Source organism: Coloeus monedula, assembly GCF_965178545.1.
Source record: "Coloeus monedula genome assembly, chromosome: 11".
Lineage (NCBI taxonomy): Eukaryota > Metazoa > Chordata > Aves > Passeriformes > Corvidae > Coloeus > Coloeus monedula.
In genome coordinates, this window is record NC_138791.1 from 15,219,197 (window position 1) to 15,238,246 (window position 19,050).

The 19,050-nt window shown below is 40.1% G+C and overlaps 1 protein-coding gene across 1 annotated transcript in view; it reads right to left on the minus strand.

The window, feature by feature from the left end:
• The window catches only part of MAGI1 (membrane associated guanylate kinase, WW and PDZ domain containing 1), a gene marked incomplete at its 5' end in the record, with an annotated part of 290,109 nt that overhangs the window by 159,411 nt on the left and 111,648 nt on the right, over positions 1-19,050 (minus strand). The window contains one exon of the mRNA XM_082288537.1: positions 9,038-9,154. Within this exon, the coding sequence (XP_082144663.1) occupies positions 9,038-9,154 (117 nt within the window). The remainder of the gene's footprint in view (positions 1-9,037; positions 9,155-19,050) is intronic.

The following is a 19,050-nucleotide window of genomic DNA, read 5'->3' on the forward strand; positions in this document are numbered from 1 at the left end:
TAAAATGATGGAAATGCAAAAATGGGAAAGTTATTTATGAACATGACAGGATGTTCACATTCCTGCAAGAGCTGTGTCCAGCTCTCTGCCCCACTGTTGAGTCCAGCCTTCCTATTTCTGCACTGCCATGTAGTGTCCTGCTGGGTTTTCCATGACTCTCTTTCACAACCTGCAACTCTCTTCTCTTGCTGCTCTCCTCAAAACCTTCCAGATCTGGATTTGGGAGAATTGCTAATAACCTCACTATTCAAGCACATTTTCAGCTCTCCTGTGTTATCCCCCTGGGAACAAAAGAAAACACTAAAAAACTCACACCCTAGAATAACATGAACAAAGATGGTAGTAAGGGCTCATAAATAAACACTTATATGAAAAGAGTCAAAAGACACAGTTTCAAGATTTTGATTACTAATTCAAAACAGTAGGAGATGGTAAATGCTGTGTTTATTAATAGCCATCTCCTCACGTATTCAAGGAAGAGTTTGCTAAAAGCAGCAGCTTCTTAATGTGGAGTTCCTCCTTCCCTCAGCATCTGCTCCAGCACCTCACTTCTGAGGTTTGCCAGTTCAAATCCCTAATACAGCAGAGATCACCTGCAAAGTTTTAGCATATGACAAATGTCCAATTAAGTAGCTTTAAATTTTGGTACTTGAGTTTCCATGATGGTCTAAGATAAAAAAAAAAGTACCATCAATGTCTCTAAAAAGCCTTTTTATAGGCCTTTCACCAACATAAACTTTTGTTTACTGTTTTCTCCCCTGGTAAATGAAGCGTTAAACCTGAAGTTCAGTGAAAAAGTGCAGGTAGTGAATGAATGATGAAGTATGAACTATAATTCAATAGCAGATGATACTTCTAAAGGTCTTTGATGAGGTTTTCCTCCATATTCAGCTTGAAAAAGACCATACAAGAAGAACTGCCAGATCACTATCCACCTGATTACCCTGTGATACACATCTCATTTTGAAGATACATTAGCCTTTCAAAGAGCCATTTATTAAACATTTCCATTTAAATAAAAATTTTCACAACCCTCAGTGAAACAGATGTATTCCCTCTTAAATCACTAATTAAGAGCAGTCTGGGACATTACAAAGCCCTTTAAAAGGAATTCAGAGAACTAGTGTCCCCCTTAGATAAATCTGTTCTGGCAATGACCCAGGAATCTTGACTTCATAACTCAAAGCTCTAATTATTCAAGAGAAGATTATAAAAAAAGGATATATCTAGACTGTTAAGACTAATAAGAAAGATTTATTTTTCCTTCAATAGGGGCAGAACTACAAATATTTGTTCTATTTTTTCTACCCTCTTATTCACTTGGGGTGGGGGGAAGGAAATCAGTGAAGATGAATTTACAGAGTTATTCCCAATAAAGGTACTGGATATGACTCTCCCCAAAGAAAACCAGCTAGCAGAATCTAAACAGCTTTATAAATGATTACACGGCTAATCACCTCTCTGCTGAAATAAAGGCAAAAAGGATTTAGAGGACAAATACAGCACACGTTATGTGAGGAAGCAAGTAATGTTAAAAAAAGGATAACTGTTTGAAGATGAAATGTGACAACTGCATCCCCATCAAAGCCATCAGGAGCTGGCATCTGCCACTGGCCCCCTGGGCTCAGAGACTGTCACGGTAGCAGGATGTGTGACTGGGAATCACAGAGGAAACTCCTCCTCTACCATCCCACTGGTTTTGCCCACGCTGTATTGCAGGTATCACACTGGACCAGAAGAATATCATATAAATGCAATTTACAGGTGTTCCTTTTTAAACACTGACATCTTTGATAGAAAGTACAGGACTTTTGTCATGATAAAACCACCAACATGCCCAAGCACAAACATACCTATACAGTGACAGGGATGATTTCTGGAGGGAGTTAATCATGAAATACCAAATGTGAAGCCCAAATGCAAATGTGAGTGGAAAAGCAGGTTAAAGAACAGCTACATATTTAATTTTACCTAATTTTAAAACAATCCTTTTGCTTGGAACACTCATTCTCTTGCTTTGTAGCATAATCAATACACTGAAACCCTTAAACAGATGCATGATGATAGCTGAAAAGAAATCAAACTGCCTAAAAATCAAAAGCTGTGGCACTGCAGCCATCACAAAAGATCTTATCAGGACCCTGGGACATCACATGAAAAACTGTGGCAGGGCAGAGCCAGTTTTGAAGAAAATAATGTGGGGTAATTCATCTCCATGCCTTCAACCTCCAAACAGCAGTACCTGCTCTCAGGTCTGATTTACTCTTTGCTCTCCCAGAGACTCTCACCTTGGAAACCTTTATGTTTTCAAACATATGCAGAGACATTGTTTGCACTACACCTAAGTATCCACTCACAGCTGCTTTGCCCTAGTACAAAGAAACTGTGATGAAAAACCTGCAAAATTAAGTACACTGGGGACTAACAAAGAAAACAAAGAAAACTGGTCATGTAATCTCTTCCCACACTTCTTACCCAAATCTCCTTTGGCAAGTGGCATGGGAGAGCATATAAGGCTGAGCTCCTCTGCTTTGTACTGTTCTCTGGTGCCTCATTCAATTCCAACTGGGTGTAGAGTGAAATACAAAAAAAGCTATTCCTCACAAATGGGGAAGCAGATGGAGCAATATTTGCTATCATAAGCGCTTTTATTTCCAAAATTAAAACCAAAACAAACAAACCCACCCCCAAACAATAGTTTCACTGGCACAAAATGTGCTATTTATCTGAAAGGACAGACCAGATGGGAAAAAGGTCCTGAAGTCTTCTAGATTAAACAAAAATCATTGTCTATAGAAAGGAACTAAACTACAGAAATATTAGCCCTGTTGCTCAAAACAGGGTATTTTTCTCTCTTTTAAAAGTGAAAACACATCTAGTTCACTAATAAGTGAAAGAATTATATCCTTGAAAACTGCAGGGGACACTGCTGCAATTTGGCACTCCCTGGAACACAGGTATAAGGATTTTCTAAAGCCAGTAGTTGTATTCAGGATACAGTCCCTGCTGAACACGCAGGAAAAATTAAATGTGTATACACTAACTGGCAAGGAAAATATACCTCATATTATACAGAGCTAGATTAACTCACAAGCAAATATTCTTGAGAAAAATTATCTTTACATACTGCTGCTATCCATATGTTGCAACCCAGTGATAATGCCACTATTTAAAAAGTACTTAAAACTTTTTCCTAACATAAATATTGTAAAACTATTAATTATTTTTTATGTGTTAGAAAAGAGTCTGCTGCTCCTCATCTTATCAGTGTGGGCCTTCAAATGAATATTTCATGGACCTTGCAACTATTTCTCATTACCAAAGCAGAATTACACCTCTAGGAAGAGAATGGCAACAAAAGGTACTTGGATAATAAATACATCTGCAGGTCTGGAAAGTGTTTGAGAATTCAAGAACATTTGTTTACATAAACTGATGATTTATTGCCTGGGAAGAAAACTAATGTGCACTGTCAGTGATTCTGTTTATCCTTAATAAAAATTAGTACCTAAAAATAACTTCGAAATTGTAGCTCAAATATCCACACATGTAAAAACACATTCATTTGTAACATAAAGGTCTTTATGCTTCATTTCAGCAATGTTTCCCAGTATACTGACACACTTTTGTGCTCACTATTCTAAAGAGCCTTCTGTAACCTGGTTTGCATATCCCTTTTATCAATTCATTCTGAAGTTCAGAAATACTTATGGGGCAACCCAGAGCTACAGGACTTTAAAAACCATCCTGGGAAATCACCTAAGTCTGCACATTTGACAGGAGTTTCATCACACCCCAGCCCATTTAGTCTCTCTAGTCCTCCATTACCTGCAGGTGATGGTAGTTATGCACAGAACAGCTTATTCAGCTCCTGGAGAAACTAAACTGCCCTTTGGAAGTTCAATTATCCACGAAAATCTTTAATGCAGATAATAAGCTTCAATGTGCAGTCTACAATCACTAAATCACTAAAGTTTGTCCTATCAAACTGTGAAGTTTTGTTGTTCAATATTACTGGTTTTGCTTAGAAAGGAAGATTTTTCCTTTGTACCAGGAGACCACTTGGAATAAAGAAACTTACTTTCAAATTTCCCACTGAAATGTGAGAGAGCTCAGGCCAGCCAGGTGTGTGGGTGTCATTGGCTTTTTCTGAGCCTCCTCACAGATCACTCGACACTTACAACCATTGATTTTTATCCATTTCTTTCCATTTTGCTCCATGCTCCTTTGTAAGACCAACCACAACAGCTGGAGCTACTGTTCTGTAATTGAGGACAGAGAAACAGATCAAACTCTGGGAAGGTGGGAGAACAGACAGCAGAAATGAAAGTAGTAAATGCCTAACATTCAGATCTCCAATTAATCCCAGGACGTGTACTTATTTTGGGGAAGTGAATCAACCATTGAATGATGACCTCCTGACATTTTAAAAACCAATTTTCTGAAGAAAAGGCAAAAAATAAAAAGAAGAATGCCATATAGTATCTAGCCTGACTTAACTCTAGGCTAGCCACTACAATGTCACCTTTTCATCTACCATCAAAAAGACCTTGCACCTTCCAGAGTTTTGCTTCTGAAGACTGCAGCCTGGCAACGAAAGGGATTGCACAGTACTGAAATAAGATTAACTGTTATTTCAGTCATGTCTGCACCAGGTATACTGCTTTGGCAAGTAAAGGTACAGACACCAGACCCACCAGAGCTGCCTCTGCATGTTGCACAGGGCTGAAACAAGTGGAGAACCAAGTAAATGGAAAAAAAACCCCAAAAGCAAACAACATGCTGAGATAAGCTTTTATGGAAGTATAATCTTTCTGATTCCTCCTGATGCACTTTGAAAAGAAAACTGCTGCCAGGTTGTTGAGTATAAGCAACTAGGACAAATGGCCAGTACTGCATATTTATGTTAAACAGATACCCTCTGCCATCACTTCAAAACAAGGACGATTATCATGTCTGTTCAGCCTTCTGTGAACAGTGGTTTGGACATTCTGCTGCATTAGTACCTTAAAGTAAGTTGCTATCGCATATCTTTCTCAATAAACACTGCTGCACAGATATTTCCAGGTAAGGCTGTTTGGAAAAACCTATTTAATGGATATACTCTTAGATGAACTTCCAACTAATCACAATTTCCACTAGGTGAATCTTCACATACAACAATCCTGTTTGGGGAAGTCCTGCTCTTAGAAACACTCTCTGAAACCTAAAGCCAGAATGTCAACACACTACATCCCTGACTCTCAGCCTCCCCCAAATCTTCGGTGAGCACTGGTGCACTTAAATATGGCAGAGGGTGCCCCAGCAAGACTACTCACACAGTTGATAAACCTGCCCTCTTGCTCTCAAGTGTTTGGGCTGGCAAAATTGAGCTGGAATAAGTGAAATCCACTCTAGAAATAAGATGTGGCCCAAGTCTTTGCATCAGTCAAAGCACTTCTGGTAGAGGCATGGCCAAGGGGTAATTGTGGAATTGTTGCCATCTCACAGTATAGTCCAAGCTCAATGGAGCCATTATCTACCCCAAAACAGAGCATTATTTCTGATCATCTTCATTAGGCACATCAAAACACAGAAAAAATGTGGTACTTAAAATCAAAAAAGTTAAAGGGATAGCTAGAGATTGAACCAGCATATTACTAATCTGGATGATGTACTGATGGATTTTTGTCTAGTTTTGACAATGGAAACTACATGCTAGGAATGAAAAAAGTAATTAATCTGAACATCTATGAGAATAACTTTGCTCAAGTTTTAAAAATCTTAATTTTTCTTAAACAAAAGAGAAATATTTTAAAGGCTCAGTGAAGTTTACAATGAAATGAAAGCCTCAGGAAGAAAGTCAAGGAAATAACCCAGTGGTGGTTCATATGAAGTAAAAGCTAGTCCAGTAGCTGAACTATACTAACTCTTCCAAAGATTTGTCCATTGTAGCATGGCTTCATAACCACTTATACACCATCCAAATATATAAATAGGTGTCCTGCCTCTCTTCCTTACTCTGCCTTGGTCCTAGATTATGCTACTGCTCAAGTTGTAAACTCAGAGGGGAATGCCTTGGGTCTGTAAATAAACCCGTGGGTTTGGTGTGATAGGAACAGCAGAGAACTCACGACTCAAGACAACCAAACTTGAAGGCCACCTGGAATCTTGTCACAGCTGTTGTTTACTACAGAACATTGCAGGAAAAAATCAGCTCAGTGGGGAGTTGGGAGCTGAGGGTATGAGGACTCAGAGGAAGTGTGCTGGAGGGGCAGATGGCACCGAAGAGCAGAGAAAAACTTCAGTTTGCAAAAATATGTATGTGGTTCACCAACTTATTTCAACAATACTTCACCTTGGTGTCCATTTCAAGGTCTCATTTCTTTATGATAGTTCTCACATTTAGGGATCAAATTCTCTGATTTATTTTCTGATGAACCCTTGAGGATGAGTGGGATGATGCCAGCTCACAGAGGGGCCATAGGAGCATTGTCTGTATGGGTGACACAGGATGGTTTGCTGAGAGATCAAACTCTTAACCAACTGTCCTAAAAAAAAATCTAAATTATACTTAAGCAGTGTGTCATTGACAAAATAACGAGGTTGAGTCAAATTTTCTGCATCTTTCCTCCCTTCTGCTTGACCTCTGTCTTCTACAAAAGCTGTCACTGTGCCTTCACTCAGTTCCAGAGCCAAGCACACAATGGGCACAGGGTTGTGTGGGAAACAGGAACCCTCTGGGTTTTCTCACCACCGGTACCAAACCAGTCAGCGCTGAACCACGTGCTATTCTCACCAGAATTTCTGAGCAAGAACTGGTTAACAGCACCTTTTTCCATTTTGCATTTACTAATTATCACTTCATTTAGCCCTTATATTAGTGCGATAAAAAGCAGCTGTCAGGCCAAGCATGCTCAGTCCAAGTGACCTTGTGTTCTTGTTTCTGTTTACCACATAAGCAGCAGGGAATTCCATTTTCAAAATACAAGGCTTCATAATCCATTAGCACTAGAGATTGGTCCAGGGCTCTGGATTTACTGGTCACATGTACCAAGGAATAAAAATATGACCATACAGCCAGATTAATCTCCAGACCTGTAAAGCATCCCAACCCACTATACAGCAGTCTCACTCCAAACCACATATGAATATTAGCATCATTCTTAAAAGCTACCATTAATACCATCCCCACAGTAAATGAAGCAAAAATTAAATGCTACCTGCCCGACAATTTAGAAAGCGTGGAGACACACAATAACCAACACCACTTCTTGGATTTTCCACTTGTTTCACAAGTGAAACATAAGTTCTGGTGTTCTTATTAATACACCAACAACCCACATCTCCCCCATCTATTTCTAAAAGGCAGGAATCCCTTTCACTGCTCTTAATTTTAAATCAAAAGCAAGTCCAAGCAGCTTAGCTCACCATCAAGTTCAATAAATCAGATAAAAGAATCAATGGAAAGCATTTCAAAACGTAACCTTGGTAACGTGTAAAATGTTTCCCCAGAACTTACACTCATTTGCTCTATATGCTGCTTTAGGAAATGAAATATCACACATAGGCAGAAGGACATTAGTATCACAACACTGTGTCTCCCAAGCCTAACACTGCACGTGCTCTCCTGGAAGGCACTTTTTGCAGTATGCTTTAAAAATCTGCAGCCTGCCAAGTTAGGTGATAGAAAAATAATCATATTTCATGCTGACAAAATGGAAATGTTCAATAGGAAACAATAATCCATATTTATTCTTTATGGCCATGCACAGTACTTTAAACATAATTTGTTTCGTGCTTTTCACTGATAAAATGAGCATAAACTCAATGGTGTTATAACAGCATCTGCCATTTGAAGAATCAACATTTGTCAGTGTTACCACTCAATTTTAACTGGTCTTATGCAGCCCTCCTGCATGCAACACTTAGACTGAAAATGACTATTACTGTGTGTACCACTATGTGATATTTGTTGGCAAATACTGATTTTGAGTTGCAACATAATTATTCAATATTTATATAAGTCTACCAGGATAAACAATCTCTGATTCACAACGAGACAGAAAACTTCAAATTATTTTGCTGCTTATCTCAGTATCCTATAACTAAGATGTTTACTAGTTCTTATTCCAGTCTGATCTAAAGGGCATACCATTATTCCCACAGCTCAGCCAAGTTAAGCAAATAAGCCTTTTGCTTAGAAGAGTGTCCCCTGCCATGTGTAGAATGTCAAAGAGAGGCGCAACAAAGTAGGATCACTCTCTACTCTTTGTATGTCCCCCCAAAATGCCAAGGACAGTCTCATTTTGAGTAGTGATTCTGACCTTCTAAAGATTACCATGCTCCAGACTTCTTAGTTTTTCTTCTGATTCTTGGGGGTTTTTTTTGTTTTGTTTGTTTGGTTTTATTGGGATTTTTTGTTTGTTTTTTTGGTTTGGGTTTTTTTGGGGGTTTGTTGTTCTTGCTGTTGTTTTGGGGTTTTTTTTGTTTTGTTTGTTTTGGTTTGTTTTTTGAGTGAAAATGAGCATTTCTTTCTCAGCTTTGCTAACTCTTGTTGTTTATCTCCTATGTGAATCAAGGATGACCTTCCAACACTGGCAGATACCTGCAACAATGGCACCCAGCCATAAAATGCTGTTCAATCTACAAGTTAAGCATCAGATATAAAGTTCTGCTCAGGAAATAAAAATAGAAGCTTCTTTTTTATTCACAGGTTTTAAATCAATAAGCAACATTCACCATCGTGGTGTTAACATAGACTATTTCTAAAGGCAAGCAATTACTTCATGGCAGTTTTTTTTAGGGTTTTTCTCCACATTAGGCATCACAAGGCTTGCATCACACCATCAACTGCTCCAAAAAGGTAACCAAAAAAGCCTAATTCAGAGATGAATCATTTTCCTTTTCAACCCTATCTGCTGTCACACATGGAAGTCTGCCCAAGCTGAAAAGAGTCTCCCCCACAGCCGTGCACACCACCACAGGAAGGCTGCCCCAAAAATAAAGATGAAATTCTACCACATGTAGTCCAGCAGGTCAGTGTTTTGTTACTTACAAGGCACAGCGTGGCGATAAAGATTATCTCGGATGGTCTGCTGCAAATCGTGATCCGGCGACCCCTTCTGAAACCTCTGGTTGAGATAATGCCGCAGATCTTTGTTCAGTCTGCTTCCTGCAAAGAAAAAAACAACCATTTATTTATTTCTAAATGCACACAATTAACATTTCTAATTGAGGCAAATGTTAGATTTCCATTCAGAGTCCCCTAAATTATAGCATGCTGACTTTATGAGCAGAAGCCCATCTTCCTCTACAAATGGCTAATTACCAAAAATAACTTGCTGTAAACAAGAGGTCTCTCTTGTCTCATAATGCATCTTTCTTCCTGTGGTGTTAAACAGATCATCATTCCCTTTTATCACTTATTTGTCTGAGCAAATGGAGACAGATGATGGGAAAAAGAAGAAAAATAATAAAGGTATTGCTTTTGCAAGTCACTGGAGGGTGACCTGGGCAGAGAGACAGAAGGCAAAAGCTACTCCCACTGGAGGTACTAATAAAGCTGAACATGGCAAAAAAAATCAAACAAGTGCTATACTTCACACTGGTATCTATCCCAACACACAGCAGGAGTTACCAAAGTATTGACTTAACGAATTAAGAGCACCCAAAGTCCTTAAAAACAACAAAATAATATCCAATGCTTTTCACTTAAATCTATGTTATTTCCCTGTTCGGGTCTGAACACCATCAGAACCATGAAAGAAGATAAATGAGTTGAAAACAAAGCAAAAACAAATGAACACACACAAAAAAAAAAAAGAAAGGAAAAAAATGTAACTCTTAATGAACATTGTCAGTTGCTGAATACCAAATCCTTTTTTGTAGTAGAATATATGAACTGAAGAAACTTAATGAAGTCTTTTCCCAAAAATCTTTCCAAGTTTGGAGTAACACTGACATTAATTTGACCATAGAGCCAAAACAGGGATTGAAACTCTTGTGTTCTAAAATGAAAAGAAAAAAACCACTGGAAAAGCTTCTGAGAAAAACACAACCAGGACGATCAAGGCCTGCAGCAGCTGCTACACAAGGACCAAGAGGGGGATGCTGCAGCCTGCTGCAGACATCAGTCTCCAACATGACCTGAGGTCACCTGAGGACTGGGCACTGCTTGCCTCTCCCAACACAAGGACAGAGACCCCAAGGAAAGCTAAATAGGAGCTGGTTAAGAATCCTGCAACAGGGGCAAGAATCCACAGGCTGTGCAGCCCTCCCTGGAGAGCACTGTGGGGGCAAGAAGCTTATTCAGGAGATTCAAGGGGAGATGGAAAAGCATTTGTAAGACAGACCCACTGGGGGCTGCAGAATGCCAGGATGGTTTGGATTGGAAGGGACCTTAGAGATCATCTTGTTCCCACCCCCCTCCCATGGGCAGGGACACCTTCCAGTGGACCAGGTTGCTCAATGCCCCATCCAGCCTGGCCTTGAAAAGAAGAACGAAAAGGAAATCCCTTGAACTTAACATTAATTGCTGGTGGCTGGGAGACCTGGGAAAAAATGGGGGAATATCAAATATCTTGCTGTTTTCCTTCCCTTTGGCAGGCATCTTATTAATGCCCCAGCTGAAGCCAAAATGCTGGACTATGTGGACCTCAGGCTGAACCACTGCAGCTGTTTCCACAGTCTTTTATTATTTGCATTATGATTTTTTGGATTGTGAATATGTAATGCAGAGATCATCTCAATACATCTGGACACAGAATGCAGCCTCACAGTTTCAGATTCCTGGCTGGAGCCTCTAGGAATCACTGCAGAGCAAATCAAGAATAATAATACTGCAATGGAGTCTGGGAGGCAGCAGCAGCACCAGGCAAATGGTGAAATAAGAAAGAGTGCAGATTGTTATATGACCATGGGCAGGATCAAACTACTGCAGCCCTGCAGCATTTAATCAGAAATGTTGGTTTAAAAACAAAACTAAACACAAAAAAACCTGCAGTCTGAAGTACTATGTCAAATTTTAAAAATAACTATGTGATTTGTGTTTAGATCCCCCTGACAGCTTTTCCTTTTAATTAAATCTCTTTTTGAAGAAAGGAAGGCTCAGGCAGCAGGCCCAGCTATTAACAGAAGGAAATTTCTTAAAGACCAAGATGCTCATAACAGAAATGAAATAACAAAACTGAAATTAAGGGAGATGTAATTGGCTCAAACCACTTTCCTGAGTGACCCCAGCAACACCCCTCACTCCCAGAGCAAATTATCAACCCATTTTCTAACAAATGGTCTCCAGTTATTACACCATGGAACTGGTTTTCCACACAGGAGGCACTTGGAGGGTTTGGTAGACTTGTGGCCTACAGTTTTTCAATATCAGAGCTGACTTTCCAAACTCCAGATGTTTGATTTCATACCACATTGTTTTACTCCAGAGGGAGACCAGGCAAAAAAAAAGAGCATCTGCTGAAATAATAAAGTAGTTCTTTATCTTTTAACTAAACAGTCCATATTTTTCTTTGCACAAGAGAGAGTAAGGGAAGGTGGTGTTTCATAGCAAAAAAGGACAAATATGACAAACTGTTTGGGCATAATGCAAGGGCTTATTCCAGGGAAGAAATTAATGCACAAAACTGAATGTATCACATAAGTAAACTTTCTTCCAAAATACTGTGTGATCCCTGATTCAATGATTTATGTCACAATAGAGTCTTGAGGTGAATAAACTCTGCTGAGCTAGGGCTTGTTTGACCACAGAAAAGATGCAATTTAATGATGATATCTGCTTTTAGCTTCCCTCTGTGCCCATTCCATCTAGCATCTCAGTCTATTAAGGCCCCACTGGAAAGTTTGGTTATTTGGTTTATGCAGGAGCTGGGATTTCCCAGCTGAGTCACTGAAGCACTAGTTAAAAAGGCACTTGCAAAAACAGGGGCTATAGCAACACTTACACTCACATAAGTGTCCCCTCTGGGAGCTCAGAGTGATGCTTATTTCTATTACATTTATTTTAGAAAAGAAGGAAGAAGAAGAAAAAAAAGAGGCAAAAATAAATGCAACCCTCAAGAAGCTTGCTAAACTACATTCCTGTTGCTAAATTCCAGGCAAGTCTTGACAGAAATAAAGCCTTCTTGTAGCCCTGATGATCTCAGCTCAGCAGTCACTGAGGCCACAAGCTGTGGGTATGAGCAGGTTCAGGAACTCCCTCCACTGCATGGCAGAAGAAAATGAGCTAACACAGAAACTAACTCTATGTAGGAAGCTGCCAAAGGGATCCAGCCTGGAACACATTGGATTTTTTTACCATTTTAAATGTTTCTCTCCGCTCTGATCTCTTCCAAAAATCTCCCCAGAGTTGAGAGGGCATGCACTGGCATTATTTAGTAGGTCCTAGTGGTGCACGTGAGTTTATAAACTCTGCTATACTCTTAGTCCAAAATGTACACACCCATAATCTCTGAGAACCTGAAAAATATGCCAGTGACATTTCAGCAACCTCCTCTGTGCAAATCTTACAGCAAAATTCACTCTGATCCTCAGGGGCATCACTGGCTCATGCAAACTCCCTCTGAGACCAAGCCTCACCTTTGACGGCTTCTGTCCATGCACCAGCCAGCACCAGACTAAAAGATGGACAGGTGCCCAGAACCACCTGATTTTATGCAAAAGTCCTCCCCTTTGTAAAATTTAAATCCATGTCATTGTACTCGAGAAAATACTTCCTTTAGAGAGGAGCTGTGTTAACTAAAAGTATATACTGGCCTTCAAAATACTCCCCTGTTCTCATGGAGACTGGATTTTACATTTATTCTTTTGAGATCCTGTCTTTTCTTCTCTGCTAAAAGCATGTAAAAAGATCCAACAGTGATAACAGTGGAGGGACAAGAGATGCAACCCAGGAACAGCAACTTCCAAAGCAGAGGATACGGGTCTGAAGGCCCCGTGCTCCATTCTTCCTTTGTGCTGGTCAGGATACGTTGGAAATTGTTTATTTGCACACAGAAAAATCACCTTGTTATTTCTGTAATGAAAATTAGACTGATACATGTAGCTTTAGCTCATCAGACACACAAAAAAAATGAAAAGCTCACCGAAATTTATAGTTCACAACAAGTAAGGCCTGTTCAAAGATTTTTTTGGTGCTGTTGCAACAGTTTCCTTTCCCTTTTTTCTCCGCTGAATAAAATCAATGCCCTTTTTTAATGTGAAGATACAGTCAGAGAACCAACTTTTCACTGCATCTCTCCCCTACTCCAAATCTGAGATGCTTCCATCTTATTTTCTGAATCCTTTGAATGAAACACAGAGCAAAATGGCTGGTTTAATCTATTCGTCTTAACTACTATACTGTATTTTAGAGTACGTCTATCACCCTCCCCAACAATTACATCATAACATTTTAGTAGTAAATAGAAACCCAAGGGGGAAACATTTCTCATAGCAAAAAATATATTTACTGACATATGTTTTTCTGAGAAACAATAAACTGTCAGGTTTTTGTAGCTCAATGTGTAACTCAGATGAGTCTGTGATTAATGAAAAATATTGACTGATTTCCAAACACATTGTTTTCAAACCCACAATTCTGCCACACATTTGTCCTCCAACAGTTACCTGATATAAAGTCACTAGGGAAGCTATGCTTTGAACTATGCTCTGACACTTGGTGCTAAATTTCCCAGTTTCTGCAGGAAGAAAGCTGCATGTGGGATCATCTAACACCGACTTTGCTGCGTGAGAACATCACCTCTCCGAGAGCACTCCCACCAGCAAGCAGCAGCACAGACCTGGGGGCTGAGAGCTTCTAGCCTTGCTGCCGTGCTGGCTTCCAATAGGGAAAGCAGACTGCATAAATGACCAAGCAGAATCTGAATTTTTTTCCCAAGAAAAAGCTGAGTGTGAACATCGCAGGGCTGCCAGCACCTTCCTGCCAGCTGGTGGATAGTCTATGCCAGGACTGTGCAATATGTGTATTCTCGAGATGTATTTTAAACTTGTGCTTTATGAGTTTGGAAACTATCATTTTATAGTTTATGTTTATATTAATTACTGCAGCTGTTTGATCCCATTTCTGTTTGAGATGGTCACAGATAATCCTGATAAACAGCCACACTGACAGAGCCTATAGATGCTCGTGCAAAGATGGGTCAGGGTCAGGCCCGGGACACACTGGTCCCTGACCTATATTACACTCCTGTAAGCAGATTAAACCAGTATATTTTTTTGCTTTACCCTTCTTTAGGAAGGAACAAATTGCTACATTCACGGTGACTGATAGCATCAGAACTGGAAAAATCTATTTTCCATTCCTGAATTGCAGCAGAATTCCCCTTCAGCTGCCAGGATCTCTGTTTAAAGGTGTCTTTAGCAGAGGGATTTTCTGTGGGCAAAGACTGTTTCAAAACAACAGGGCCATGAAGCAATGAAAGGTTAAAGGCCCCACTAAAAGGATAAAAGTGCAATAGAGTCATCTGGATTAAGACTCTCTCTCACCACCCTGATGTCTACATTGAGAGGGAAGAATTGAATTTTTTAAAGACACAAAGATTGCACGTGTTGGATTTGCTATAAAGCCCTGATTATAATGTACTGTCTTTCATCTGAAGATCTCTGTCTGAAGTTATTTAACTAGTAAGTCATCATGGTTGGCAGGGTTTTATTTCTGTGCTACAAAACAGAACTGCAGATAAGGGGGGAAAAAACCCTACAAAAACCAAGCCAAACAAAAAAATCCAAACCCTGCTTGTTTAGAGGCATAAGCAGAAAACCTGCAGTTCATGTTTTCTAGAGCAGCAAGTGGACTTGCAACATCAGCTGATTGGCCTTACAGGCTGGGGGACTTCACTTGTGCTCCTCTCTCCAGGGTTCCTGCTCTGCCCAGCAGAAGGTACTCAACACAAACTCATCTAGAATTACAGCCAAAATAGCTTCCCTTAACTATAAAGTGTGTTAATTAAGCTGGTTATAAATCTAAGACTCCCTTAAACTCAACAGCCTATTTTTAAAAGAAATGTTAAAATATTAATAATGTAACTCAAGACAACTTCTCTATTTATTGTTAAATCCTGACTAAAACATGGGGTGTAGACAGGGCTCCTGGGAAACAGAAGACAGTTCTCAAAACTTTTCCAACAGCAATGCCAGGGCATCACCAGTGTCTCTTACTAATACTTGCCATAGATTTTCCTCAAGTCCTGTTGTAACGGTGGCCCTAATATTCACACATATATTCTGTTAATGCTTGGAGAGATTCATACTCTGTTTCTGGGAAAATTAATAGAATAATTTTCATGGTAAGGTCCAGGAGGCAGCAGTCCATCCTAGAAGGCTGAGTAGATTTTTATCATTTAACAAGACTGCACTGGTAGCTACATCATCATCAAATATTCCTAATCCCAGCAGTTGTTATGAAAATGATAATAGTTCGTGCTATATAGTTTCATCCTGTCCCATCCTTGTATTCCAGCTGCTGTCCAAAAGTGATTATAAATAATGGGGCTATAAAAGCCATTCAATAATTAGAAGATTCATTGGCCATATGCCAGCAGTGACAAAAGAGAGTGATTTATGTAAGATGAGTCTGTCACATCTGCCAGATCAGAGTTTCATTACGCCTGTGGCTTTAAGGTCACAGTTTACACTGTTTCAACAGCCATTTGTCAAGAGGGTGCTGGGGAGAAGAGGTGAAATACATCATGGTTTTGTTTGCTTTCTTGTTTTAACTACTAAGTAAATAAGTAAATAAAGTCCAGTACCTACATTTGTTATTTCATGTCTCCTGTGAGGTCAAAGACACAAGAAAACATTCATCATGGTCAGCCGGAGTTCAAATAAGATCATGAAGAAAAAACATCCCATTCAAAAGCCTTAAGAATTCATGTGGCTTCTTAAATTCAATACAATCTAAGCATGTTCTGTCTTCCAGCCACCCATGAAATGAAGGTACCTTGTAAACACATAACATGTTGGTAAATTAATTGCTACTACATTTTCCTAACACAAGTAAACTTAAAAACCTTTTATGGCTCTGTGTTCTAAAATGATATTTAAACATTGCCATGGGAGTTCAGATTAACAATTAACATGGCTCAGCAAACACCTAATTTGATCCCAATTCCATTTTCTCCTCTTCTTTTCCTCTAAAAAACAAACAAAAAACACCAATGAACTTTTATTGCTAGGTACCAATACTAGTACCAGATGTTTAAATGTTCCCCATAAATGCTTCAATAACCTCATCTGTTACTGGCAGTGATTGCTTCCATTCCAATGTGGACAGTCTCTGGTGACAAAAACTACTGGTCTGAGGGTGCAGACTGGATCTTTGTTGGAAATGCTACACCCAGTACCAACCAATATATTACTTTAATTTGTACCAGCCTCCTAAGACCAGACTGCTCAGATCAGAGCCCAGATGCTGCCATTATTCTACACAAATCCATACCATAACAAAAGAAAAATGACTGCTCACCCTTTGCCTACCTCCTGAAGTAAAACATAAAATACTTCCCAATTTTTATGCTAAAGCATAAACTCGTAAAGAACCTTCTCCAAACAACAAAGCCTCATCCATTGCGAAAGACTTCCAGTGGACAGAAATTATGATAACCTGGAGGGTTATGCCATAAAGAATTGCACAAAGTTACAGGATGAGCTACCTGCACAGCAGTAAAACCCCACTTTGATGGAGCATGGTTAAGCCATGAGCAGCAGCAGCCTGGCTGCTGAATCAGCAGTGAGCACTTCAGTGCAGCTAGTAATTCCTGTCTGGAGAACGAATAACACTTGTTACTTCATTACTAACAGAACTTCGTAAAATATTATTTTAGGTGTAAGCTGTGAGTCTGAGGGAGACGTATTCACACTCAAAACTTTCAGGTCATGTTCAGAATCAGGAGCAGGCAAGAGTCTTCTTGGCACACTACCTTTGGCATCGCTCTCAATCTGCATGGGTGAGTGAACCAGCACTGAGGTGGTAATTCAGCATTTGCTGCTACAGAAATGCACTTAACAGATCATAAATCCCTGGTGAAACTCTTCTAAGAGCACGTCATCTCGTCTACTGCACTCGCAGGGTGCTTCACCTTATCTTCCGTGCATTAATAGTGATTCATATTTCTACACTAAATTTAAACAAATAGCCTTTCAGCTGAGAAGTGCCAGAAAAACCCACAGGGCTCACGCACTGAGGCTGAAAAGAAAAAAATATCATTATTTATACACCAGGCCTAAAAATTTTGAACATTTGTGACAAATATGCTTCTGTTGCTCTCAACTGAATTCAGATCAGCAACAATAGCAAATGCAGAAGCAAGCCCAGCCTTTCTCCCTTTTTGGCCCCTTCAAGCTTCTGGTGTCCTCAAAGCTTCAGCCTTGAATTTCTTTAGGCTCCTGGAGAAGAAAAGTTCCTTCACCCTCTGACACGTTTGCAGCCCAGGACAATCCTGACCTGGGAGACAGGGAAGCCACACAGTCACAGCTGCATCCCAGGAAGGTGAGCCTGCTCTACCATGGAGAGACAAATCAGATCTTTCTACCTCAAGAAGGATCTATTTTATTATTTTCTTAGTCAAAATACCAAGGTTTAAGTTCTGCTCCTCGTCTTAAATCATGTGATATCATTTGTGTCCATATAGAGCCTATAACATCATGATAGTAAATAAATGATGACATTTCTCCAGAGAAAGTGGCAACTGTACCTGCCCCAGATAAGTCTAAGGAAGGGAAAATCTGATACCTGCGAGGCAAAAATATGATAGAACATGCTGCTCAAGCAACAAGAGCATATGATGAATAGAGGAGGGAAAAGCAAGGTCAGCAGTATTAATGACTGTCGGCCTTAGATACCTCTAAAACACATTTGAACTGGCCAGGCACAAAGCTTCAGAAACATGATTTGCCTCATCCAGATGGATCCTGGCAGATGTGGAGCCGTGCTTTGTAGCCATAGTTAATCATGAACCCAACTAAGTAGAAGATGGAGATTAACCATTCTTACTCTGTTACTGACTCATAGGAAACCTCTTTTCTTCCCCTATGCTGTTTTCAAGAAATGCTACAAGCTCCCTGGCTCTTGCCTCAGCTTTTTGTTTTACTTGTTCACTTTTAAGAATCCACAGACACACGACAAGGAGGGAGTCAAGACTATCAGGTGGTCTCTGGGAATGACAGTAGAGAAGCAAGGTGAGCCAAGGTGAGAGAAGTGACCTGATGGGATGACAAATGCAGAATATTTTCCTACTAAAATGAAAAATCTCCAAGATAAAACTATAAAACTGATTAACAGCCACACACACAATAGTGTTTTCACAGCAAAGCTCAGGGACAAAGAACAGAGTAATACAACATCCTCTGGTCTTGTTTTCAATGAAGTTTGGATTAGTATCATGCTAAATACTTTATCCAGTTTTGTGGCCAGATCAGTGTTGACCCAGAGTTAACTGGCTGACAATGAAGCTGTAACATTAAAGCTATGTCCATAAATGCCTCTGCTTGGCAGCAACCTTAAATCAAGTGCCCAGAGCAAAGCCTCAGCTCTGCAAAGCTTTACAGCAAGCCAGACCCAGAGGTGACTGTAGGGAAGCAGAGACATTCCTCTGAGCAAGGCATTCAGCCTTGCACACAAAGGCACTGCTGTGTTGGGGCACTTCCACTGCGTGTTCCAGCAAGGAAGAGCAATGAGGAGTACGAAGCGATCAATAGCGGCAAGAATCGTTGATGTTACCACGTAGGCTTTTAAAAAAACCCAAAAAAACCCCCAACAACAACAAAAGTAAGAAAGAAGATAAAAAACCTCCTACACAACTGAAGTGAATGCAGAATGAAATCATTGTAAGAGAGTGCCACGGGATGCAGCCTCTGAAGGATGCAGTGGAGCGGCTCCTACCCCGTCTGCTCTGAGCGTTTCCATCAATGAACACAGACTGGGCTACGTGAGCAGCCCGACCTTCCGGCCAGGCTTCCCAGGAAAGCCCAGCCTGCCCGGGAGCCACACCACAGCGTTTGTCACCGACACGCCTCTGTACACCCGCGCCGTGTGAAGCCACCTGGATAAGGCAGCATTGTTCC